The 10,554-nt window shown below is 64.5% G+C and overlaps 2 protein-coding genes across 2 annotated transcripts; one reads left to right on the forward strand and one right to left on the reverse strand.

The window, feature by feature from the left end:
* Positions 1-575: 575 nt before the first annotated feature.
* On the reverse strand, positions 576-1,323 carry F751_6393 (Septum formation protein Maf; the record flags this gene model as incomplete). The annotated part of the gene is made up of 3 exons (XM_011403368.1): positions 576-712; positions 796-1,144; positions 1,222-1,323. Coding segments are annotated over 3 exons (588 nt in total), but the record flags the coding sequence as incomplete, so codon positions are not given.
* A 618-nt stretch (positions 1,324-1,941) lies between these two features.
* Positions 1,942-7,964, forward strand: F751_6394 (THO complex subunit 2; the record flags this gene model as incomplete). Its single annotated transcript, XM_011403369.1, has 6 exons — positions 1,942-2,141; positions 2,302-2,392; positions 2,608-2,738; positions 3,003-3,105; positions 6,966-7,172; positions 7,470-7,964. The coding sequence occupies 6 exons, from the start codon at positions 1,942-1,944 to the stop codon at positions 7,962-7,964; spliced, it is 1,227 nt and encodes a 408-aa protein (XP_011401671.1).
* Positions 7,965-10,554: the final 2,590 nt, after the last annotated feature.

The raw sequence follows: 10,554 nt of genomic DNA on the forward strand, positions 1-10,554 counted from the left end.
GTGTGGATGTCTCGACGCCTACAAGGCCCTTGGGGACCATGGCGTCCAGCTGTGTGCTCTAAAGCAGCCACGAAGCGTACAGCCGGCAGGTAAGGGATGTCCCTTAATCTGCAATAATAGGTGCGAAGGCACGCCGGCAGACGCCTGCTTCGGGATCCTTGGCCCTCACCAGAGCATAACAAATGTTTGTTCAATACTCTTAAGATGGTATATTCCACTACATACCGCTGAAACCGCTGGAAATACGGTCGTGGAAAGCATCTCTACGTGCTTCGGGTCTTTGTACGTGGACCCTTCCGGAGCCGGCGGGGTACAGCTTTTCGTGTAGCTACTGGGTCTGGCTTCCCGTGTACCGGGATGCAGGTACACATCCACCTTTAGACATGCGACGGGCATCGCCCACAACGCATTTTCATTGCTTAAACAGTCCTTGAAAAAATCAATGGAGGCTTATTCGTCGATGTACTGAGAATTTCTAATACCCATCTTACCTCGTGTTGCAACACTTTATGTGCCGGACCAGGACATCGGCAAGCTAACGGTCGGTTCGTTGATTATCCCAGCTTCTCCTTACCCACAAGACGGGCGACAGTCTTGGAAAACGCAAAGATAGGAAATCCGACAACGTTATTGTAGCATCCCTCGATCCGTTCCACGAAACATGCGGCTGCTCCCTGGATCCCGTAAGCCCCGGCTTTTCCACGACTCTCCCCTGCGCGCCGGATGTTCGGGCACGTTGGATGCATGGCTGTGTGATCGCATCGACATCTCCGTACATGCACCTGTGTGCCTCACCTGTCGCGATGTATGCCTCGATGCCTGCGGTCGTCAGACTCGCGAAGAACACGTCCGTCATCTCCACAAAGCTGGTGGGCTCACCGTGTAGGGTCAGGAGGACGACACCGGTGCACACCTGGTGCCGCCTTCCTGACAGGGACTCAAGCATCTCAGCGGCATGCTCGTCATCATTTGGCTTCTCGAGAATTCGATCGCCAACCTGCACAACTGTGTCTGCCGCGATGATGAGGTCAAACTTGCCATGCATGCTGCGGGCGACGTCCAGAGCCTTGTGCAAAGCTGTGCGCTGTGCATACTCTCCAGCCGATGTCTTTGGCAGATTTTCCTCGAAGCCACTCTCCACCACCTGCTTTGAGGGAGGGGATGGAACATGAGAGGCTGGGGGACAATGCCACCCAGCATTGACCAGACGTGCCTCAGTACCTGGAATTTGAGGCCTATCTGCTGCAGCAACTCCCGCCTTCTGGGAGATGCAGATGCCAGAATGATGCGCTGGGAGTTCAGGGCAGGAAGATGCTCCAGCATCGCATGTGGTGGCACGACCTTGGTTGCCCTGCAGCTCCGCCACCCCCTCTTAGGGCACTCGAGAATGACGCGCCGGGTGAAGTTGAAATACTGATGCGCCTGTATCAATGGCATTGCGCCCTCACTAGCTCCGAGGTACAACGAGCTGCCGTCGGTTCATCCTGCCAAGTACAGGGGACGGCGTGGCGCCAGACCATCCTCCTCTCGGGGCTGGCAACATCCGATCAATGGCACTTTTCTGAGGATGGGCTGTGATCTTCAGATCGTTTGGGAAGTCATCAATTTTTAAACACTATGCATTGGTAATGCCCAAGGACATTGACAAACGTTATATGTCAGGGGAGTAAGCCCGATGCACCCTTCCACGAGCAGTGCGTGAGGCAGGTCGAGCAGACGGAGCCTCCTGCTCTTGTAACGCCGATCGCTTCTGCAAAGGACTTACTAACAGCACGCCGGCCTGTGTGCAAAGACCCAGGATGGGGGAGTCGCTCGTCACGGCTGCTTTGGTGAAGGGCCTCAACGATGGCTCGGTGAGCTGCCTGCGGTGCCATAGATGCACGCCCGTGAGGCTCCATCAACCACTTTGGAACCGTGTGAGTCTTTAAAATGTCCGCTTCGATGCAGGTGGTGGCCAGCGATGTGGCTGAGACCATTCCAGGAGTGACGCAGGAGCTCGCCTGTGGCTTCCTGATGGATTTGCTAGAGCAGGTGGTCTTGGGTCAGCTGGAGCCTGGAAAGCTGGACACTGCACTGGCTGCAGCAGGCCTAACAAAGCACAAGGCTGCCAGTCTACCACTCATGATCGCCGATGCCGTCTGGTGAGGGTGGTGGGCGGTGGCCTGACGCGTGGCCTGACCCGTGTCGAGCATGGAGCATGCACACATGGCCCTCTGACTCTGTATCAAGCAGTGAGAACAGCATCCCTCTGTGGGGTAGCATGTGTCTGAACACTCATCCCTGAGTGCCCACCCATTCCAGGATGGCCTGGGCCGAGCTGGAGCTGGAGGAGGACCCAGAAAAGCGGTCGCGCTTGAGGGATGCTGTGCAGCAGCTCCTGCGTAACGAGCTGGTGAGCGGCGGGTCTGTGCTGCGCGCCGCGCCTTATCGGAATCTGTGGAGCCCGAGAAATCCGACCAAGACATCTCTGTGCCCCATGCATCGCCGGGGGTTGGAGACCAGCCGCCCTCTGCCGAGTCAGAGGCTGCCGGCCAGCCATCCGCCCGCGGCATTCCAGCCACAAGCCTCCCTCCTCCCACAGACCCACCCTCGCACCGCCCCGTCCAGGTGACCAGGAAGTGTCTGATGATGACGGGTGAGGGCGAGTTCCTGGAGGAGGTTGGGCTGGTCGTTTCACGAGACGCTTGGCGCCGAAAGGAGATTCGGACCAACACCAAGCACGTCTACCAACAGCGCAAGTGGGTGTCGAGGGGCTGCTGCCAGGGGATGACGTCTTGGGATTGGTGGGGTCAAGGCGGAGCGTCCAACCCTGGTTGGGGCGTCCCTCTCAACTTCACAGGCCTACGAGCACGGGCCTGGACCCATACGCCATTCATGCATGGAACCCCGCTTTCCCCCTCTCTCTACATCATTTCATTGCCGCAGCCCTCCCCTGTGATGACCGGTATGCCCCTACCCATTCCTGTCCGCCGTCATCAAAGCAAAGTCTGCCCGCTGCCCAGGTACAACCTGCTGCGGGAGGAGAGCGAGGGCTGGGCGAAGCTCGTGACGCTGCTGAACCAGTCCGGGGCGGGGAAGGTCACCGAGGCAAATGCGGGCGCCGTGGTGAGTGTTAGGGTCAGGGGTCGCATGCTGCCTGCATTGCCAGCACCTCATGCCAGGGTGTGCTCCACAACAGGCCCCACACCAGGCCAGACCCATGGGCTCCGGATCCAGTCACAGCTGCTGCGATCCTCAGCCACCCAAAAAGGTATCCCCAGGCCTCAGCTCCCCCTGCCTTACCAGCATGCCATCCCCCTTTGCAGCTTGAGGAGCTGAGGGCCCTGATCGGTTACTTCGACCTCGACCCAAACCGGGCGCTGTCCCTCTGGATTGATGCCTGGGTGGCACAGCCGGAAAATCATGCCTTCCTGCACCTCCTGCCCGGGTTCAGGTGGGTGGTGCATGGGAGAAGACCTGCGTGGGGGTGAGATGAGGAGCAAAGGTGGCTGGCCCCAGCTGGTGTGCCCCCCCGACGTGCCGGCAGGCCTTGCATTGCCTCCTGCCAGCCCCGAACCCATGCATTGCCCGCACTCGCAGGCAAGAGGACATGTCCCAGGTCCTGGGCTGGCACTTCGAGCGTGTGGGGGCCCGGGAGGAGGTGACTCCCGCTGGTCTCTTCACCGTGGCCGCCCGCTTGATCCAGGTACGAGGCGGTGCCATGTCATCCTGGGCAGGAGTGGGTGCTGCGCCGGCCATCCCGCACTGTGGTGAATGGGTCCCGCAGCGCTGGGCCGAAGTTGGTCCTCAGGCCGGCCCCAAGCACCCCCTTCCCCAGCAATTTCATGAGCGTACCCCTGCCCTCCCCGGTGCTGTAGGAGGGGCATGTGCCTCTGGCTGCAATCATGAGTCACCTCAACCCTGCCGACGAGGACCTCACGGACGCGCACGCGGCCGCCGAGGCCGCGCTGCGTGAGTCGGTCTCGCGCATCGGCATCATCAGCCTCGTCGAAAAGGTGGGAGGGATATCTGGCCCCGGAGCAGGGAGCCGCCTGGCAGCTGTGCCTTTTCTTGAGTGGGCTTATGCATGCACCCTGCCCTTCCACTGCCAGGGGGCCTTCCTGCTGGGCAGTGGGGTGTCATGTGCTCAGGCCAGGTGTCGTTAAACGTGTGGATCACATGGCCCTGGGCCATGTGATCCCTCGCGGGACGGTCCTCACCCCCTCCATCGGACTTCCTGGGCAGGCAGGGAAGGCGCCCGGCGGGCAGTTTGGCCTGGGCACGCTCCGGCTGAGCGCCTCCGGCTTCGCGGATGAGTACGGTGAGGCGCTGGGCGCCAACAACCAGAAGCTCCACTTGCTGGCGGGGCTGATCGCGGCGGGCGCCGAGGCCCCCGCCCGCGAGCTGCTCAGCTGGCTGCGCTGCCTGGGCGTCGCCCAGCCCGCCGCCTTTCCCGCGGTGGGCAGAGCCCTGTCTGCGCGGGCTGGACCGCTGATCAGCCGGGCCCTGGGCGGGTTGAGCGAGGAGGGCGGCGCTGCGCCGGACGCCCTCCCCATGCAGCTCCTTGATACGCTGCGCACGCTGGGCGTCTACCTGTACCGCGACGTCCTGGTGCTGACCCGGCTCATCCGTCTGCTGGGCCGGTGCCTGGCCAGCGGGGGCGAGCTCGGCGCAGAGCTTCAGCAGCAGGTGGGTTTGTGTGTGCGTGTGTGTGTGTGTGTGTGTGTGTGTGTGTGTCCGTGTGTGTGAGAGGAGTGGTGGGGTGGCTTGGAGGCTTTGCAGGCAGGGCGGCGGGTCGGGATTGGCAGGCACCCAGGCGCGGGGCACCTGCCCCTTGACGTGGCGGGGCACGCGCCTCGGCCTCCCCCCGCGCCATGCAAGACGTGGCATTCTCCCCCTTTCCCATGTACACACAAGCAAGCGCTCGCACAATTCCTGCACCCTGCAGGTCAACGACATCCTGTCGGGCGTGGTGATGCCGGCCTGCAGCCTGGTGCCCACCAACGTGGCCCTGGTGGCCGAGCTCTGGGCTGTGCTCCAGCGCTTCTCCTACCCGCAGCGCTTCACCCTCTACGCCTCGCTCCAGGTGGGCCGGCTGACGCTGGGGGAGGCGCGCGGGGAAGGTTCCATTTCTGAAAGGGACCTGGTTGTGGGGAGGCCGCAGGGAGTGCAGGGTTCACGGCGGCTCCTCTCCGCCAAGGCGGTAGTGTGGAAACGAAGCATCCATGGCTCCCACGTGCCCGACCCGCGGCCCACCCCTCTCGATTCCTGCAGGAGCTGATGGCGGGGACCCCCCTGCTGATGGCCGCCGCGAAGCTGGCGGAGACTGAGGCGCGTCGCGTACTGCGCCGCGTCACGGCTCCCAGCAGCCACAAGGAGGCCAAGGCGGCCATGAAGCCCCTGGGCCGGCGCCTGGCCAAGCTGACCCACGCCGTGCCGCTGCCCATCGCGGAGCAGCTCATCCGCCAGGTACGTGCATTTTAGCGACGTGGAGGGGGCAGCAGGGGCGTGCAAGGCCGGCATTCAAGCGTCAGGGGGGACATTGTTGGGAAGGTGGAGGTGCAGCACACCGCAGGAGGGCCTGGGAGGGGGTGAAGGTTCATGCTCTGGACGACTTACACCCGCTTCCTTTTGAGCGGGCAGAATGCAGCACCCCAGCCCCCCACCCCTTTGTCCAGGTGATGGGCATGCCGGGCATGGTGCTGACCGTGGCAGAGAGCCTGAGGCTGTCCACGCCCATGACCTTCGACGCGCTGACCTTTGTCATCCTGCGCAAGCTGTCTGCGGCCAAGCGCAAGCTCAAGGTGTGGCAGGGGGAGTGGGGGGTTGGATGCCCTAGTCCAGGGAAGGTGTTGCTGTGCATTCACTGGGTGGGCGTGGGGGTCCCCTTAAACTGGCATCACACACCCTGAGCCAGAGCATGGTGGTGGAGTGGTGATATTGGCCATGCCAACACCCTGCCTCCCTCTCCACAAGCCTGCCTTCCCGCCCCGCACCCGCCAGGAGGACGGCGTGAACATGGAGGAATGGTTCCAGTGGCTGGCAGCATTCACGGGCATCATCTGCCGCAGGTACCCGAGCATGGAGCTGTCTGCGCTGCTGCAGTACCTGACCAACCAGCTCAAGTCCACTGAGTCGCTGGACCTCCTGGTGCTCAAGGAGATTCTCACTGCCATGACGGTATGTTGTGGTCCGTAGGGCTCATTGAGGGCCAGGGCACGTGGTTGTTGCGGGTCCTGTACTGCTGTTGTGGAGGTAGGGTGACCGTGTGGCAGTGATATGGACCCCTTCCTCCTGCCCTCTGTGCCTCTGCACTCCTTGCATTATGGTTACTGCCCCAGACAAGGCTTCCTAGCATCAGTCTGTGCTTGGGGAGCAGTCTGCGACAGCTGGCCCTGAAGATGCTCGGACATCTGCCACTTCCCCATTCTCTCATGCCTCAGCCGCCAACCTGCTGCACAGTTGATCCCCACCTGTTCATGGCTCTGCCCCTCACCCCTATGCCCAACAGGGGATCGAACTCGTGAATGACGTCTCCGAGCATCAGCTGGACGCGCTGGCGGGGTCCAAGGCGCTGCATGTTGAGGTCTTCTTCCAGGGCCAGTTCAGGCCATCTCCCAAGGCCCTGGCCAGTGGTACCCGGCGCCTGCTGGCCGCCCTCAAGGACTCGGAGGTGGGGCAATACTGGCTGAGGTCTGGGTCTGGATTGGGGGGTTGGCGGGCAAACACTTCCCCTTTCGTCAGGTGGCAAGGGCGTCAAAACCCGCCCCTCCTGATGGTAAAGGGATGACTGCAGCGTGGGGTGCGGATGGCAGTGCTGGCCTGCCTCCAGTCACATTGTGGACGCCAAGCACTGGCTGCAACCTCTTTTTCTGGCACATGGACATGACAGACGGAGCGCAGGAAAACTCTCTGCTGCGCCCCTCGCCCGCCTGCAAGATCCTCGTTCAACCCCCCTCACTCTCTCCCACTGGATCGCTGCGTAGGCCCCGGAGACTAAGCAGCTGGCCCTGCCCCTGCTAATCCTGCTGGCGCAGCAGAAGCGACTGATCACGCTGCAGGCAGGCTACTCGCACCTCAAGCTGGTGGCGGAGCTGTACGACAGCTGCCAGGAGACGCTGCTGCAGTACATCGACTTCCTGCAGACGGCCCAGACCCCGACCCAGTACGCTGCCTTGCTGCCATCCATCCAGGTGGGCCAGAAAATCGGCCCCGGTGGAGGTGTGGGTTGTCGTCTACCACGACATTACAGTTTTGGATATCGCATCGTCTGACGCAATGCTGCAAGCTGGCTCCCAAGGGCCCGGAGGGTGCCGTGTCCACCTTTCCTCCTGGCGTCAGAGGGACTTTCACCAGGGCGCGGCCCCGCCTCTGAGGAAGTGCATCCCGGGGCCCTGGCCAAGGGGCGGATCCAATGTAGCCTGGCCCCTCACCTGTCCCAGCCTCATCCCCTCCAAGTCCCTCCTCATTTCCATCTGCTTGGCCCGCAGAGCATGGTAGATGACTACCTGATCGAGCCGGAAGTGGTGTTCCAGCTGGTGCGCCCAATGGTGAAGGCAGCTGCTGTCCCTCCCCGCGCGGCATTGGCGCCGTCTGCCGCTGCGAGCACTGCGGCCGGGGAGGAGGGGGAGCTGGAGGAAGGGGAGGCCGGCCCGACGGAGGCTGGCCCGATGGAGGCGGACAGCGCCGCGGAGGAGGGCGCGCTGCCAGTCGCAAACGGCGCGCTGCCAGTCGCAAACAGCGCGCTGCCAGTCGCAAACAGCGCGCTGCCAGTCGCAAACGGCGCGCTGCCAGTCGCAAACGGCGCGGCCGCCGGCGTCGGTGGCACCCTGGCCGGCATCTTGCCGGAGGTGGAGCGGCTGATGGCGAGCCAGGCCACGTTCAGGGCCCTCTCTCCGCTCCTGTACGCCGTCTTCTGGACCCGCACCCTGGACGAGCTGGAGCTGCCACACGACAGGTGGGGCCGCTTGATGAGACGTCATTGATGGAGCGGGGCCGAGGGGCCTGGGTATGGGGTCAGGGGGCCCGGAAGCGGCTCATACCGTTCGGGAGGGGCGGCGCGGGTGTCGGTGCGACCGACTTTCTGCCTCGCAATGCTTGCAAGGGTGCAGCGACCTGTGCTTGGGTCGCGTGGGTCAGGCTGCACAGGGGAGTGTCCGTCGGGGCAATGGTACTTCTTCGATGCTGGCTCCAGCTCCTGCATCTGCGAGCGGGGTGACGGGGTGTGAGGCGGCACCGAACCCGAAGCATACACCCTCGCGGTCCCCCCACCCCCCACCCCCTCACTACCCTTTCCCCCTCAACCCCCCCAACCCTTCCCCCTCAACCCCCCCAACCCTTCCCCCTCACCCCACCCTACCCCAACCCGCGCAGGTACGAGGCCACCATCAAGCAGCTGGAGACCAGCGTGCGGCACATGCGCGAGGAGGTCGCCATGGCCCGGCGAGACTCCTCGCGGGGGTATGGCTTTGGGGCTGCCGCCGGCGCGGGGGACGCCCGGGGCCATTTGGGGGGCCGGGGCGGGGGCGGCGCGGGCATGGCCCCCGCCGGGCCCGACATCCCCCAGCTCGAGAAGGAGATCGAACGCAAACAGGTGGGCTTGGGAAGGGAGGCAGGGGTCGCGCCCAGACCGCTTGGCCCAAAGGTGGCCGGGGTGGGGCCCTGTGCACGCGCTCCCGCACCCTGGGGACAGCCGTCGTGAGTTCCTGGTCATGTGAATGCATCGCACCCACGCCCCGGCGCCCTGCGCTGCGCAGGCCGTGCTGGATCAGCTGCCGCTGGACCTGCGGCACCAGGCAGCCGCCGTCGAGGGGGTGGATGCGGAGCTGAAGGCCACGGCGCCCACCTGGTGAGGAGGGATGAGGTGGGGGCCGAGGTCTCAAACTTATGAAGGCCGGCGGGGGCGCCGCCGACGCGGCTGGCGTCGCGTCGTCTGGCCGGCGCGGCGTGTGGGCGACCGACGCAGGCAGCACGTAGCACCTGTTCTGCGGCCCGGTGGCCAACCAGGCCGGCTCTCAGAGCCCCGGCCCGGCCTGGCAAGGGGCGACGCTCCGCCGCCACGCGGCGGCGAGCGCAGCAGGCTTTGCGTCGCCTCTCCCCCCTCCGCCCTCGGACCCACCATCGCCCTCGCCCACGCGTAGGGTTCCAGAGCTCGACGCCGGGGGCCGCGCGGCGCTGGCGCTCGAGTTTGCCACCTACTGCCTCCTGCCCCGGATCCTGCACTCGGCGCCGGATGCCCTGTATGCCGCGCGGTTCCTGCTCAAGATACAGGAGCTGCGCGTCCCACGGTTCGGCCTCCTCACCACCCTGAACCATGTGAGGAGGGTTGGCGTGGGCGCTGCCAGTGGGACCAGGGGGGAAGGGCTGCTGAGCTGCTGCCTGTGGGGTGGACGTCACTTGGTGAGGGGCCTGCGCTGCTTCTTGCCTCGGCGCACCCTTGCGTCACCGTATTCATCTGAGCTTCTTCCTCCCCCCCCCCCTGCCCCAGGTGATCCGCGAGTTTGGGTACCTGGTGCGCTGCATCACCCCCCGAGAGGGCGTCAACCTGGGAATCTTCTTCAAGGAGGTTCTGGTCATGGTGGATCACTGGAGGGTGAGTGGTTGGCCCGTGGCTGAAGGGGGGGGATCCTGCAGACAGGGGTCCTCGAGGGTCAGGGGGTGAGGGGAGGAACCGCAGGGTGGAGGGGGCCCAGTGCCGGCCGGCCATGCTTGCACGCTGCGGGGCAGGAGCCTGCAGGCAGGGGTGTGCGTCACCCTCGTCGCGAAGTGGGGCCGAGGGCCGTGTGGCAGCAGTTGTGTGCATCCGTGCAGTGCTGGCCGGCGTGAACACTCGCCTCGCCTGCATCGCAGCCTCAGGCCAGTCTCCCAGGCTCTCCAATCCTGTCGCCCCCCAGAGTGCGGCCGTCTTTGAGCGGGAGTGCACCGGGTCCGACGCCTTCCTGACCTGGCAGGGCGACGTGCCCTCCCCCATCACCCACCAGCAGTTCAACAACCTGTGCTACAACTGGCAAAAGGCGAGTGGTCGGGGTGGGGGGGCGCAGGCCGGGGTGCTGCACCGGTGCGGCCGGGGCATGCTGCCGGGAGGGGTGCCTGGTGCCTTTCCTGGGGAGGGAGGTGTTGATCGTGGGTCAAATGAGTGTTCCTCTTGGCCAGCGATGCCGGGAGTGCTGCCCAGCCCCGCACACCTGCTGCCTCATGGCATCACTGTCCTGGACTGTCTTCCAAGCCCATTTCACGAACGAACCCTGTGCCGGCAGAGCCGTGCGGCAGCGTGCGCGCAGCTCTCACCCCCCTCCCCCTCGGTTGCCCTCACGCTGCAGAGGCTGACGGAGGATGTGTTCAAGACGTGCCTGGGCAGCGAGGACTACATGCAGATCAAGAACACGCTCCTCCTCCTCAACCGCTGCGTCAAGGTGTGGGGGCCCATGGGTGGGTGCATGTGTGTGAGTCCCTGGTGCAGACGTCGGGTGGTGGGGGTGGTGCTAGCCAGGCCTGCCACCCGTTGCGGAAGACGCCACGCCTGCCGGTATAGCCAATTGGTTGCAGGGCAATTCGGTGGGGGGGGGGGGGGGGCGC

This window comes from Auxenochlorella protothecoides, assembly GCF_000733215.1.
Source record: "Auxenochlorella protothecoides strain 0710 unplaced genomic scaffold scaffold87, whole genome shotgun sequence".
Taxonomy (NCBI): Eukaryota; Viridiplantae; Chlorophyta; class Trebouxiophyceae; order Chlorellales; family Chlorellaceae; genus Auxenochlorella; species Auxenochlorella protothecoides.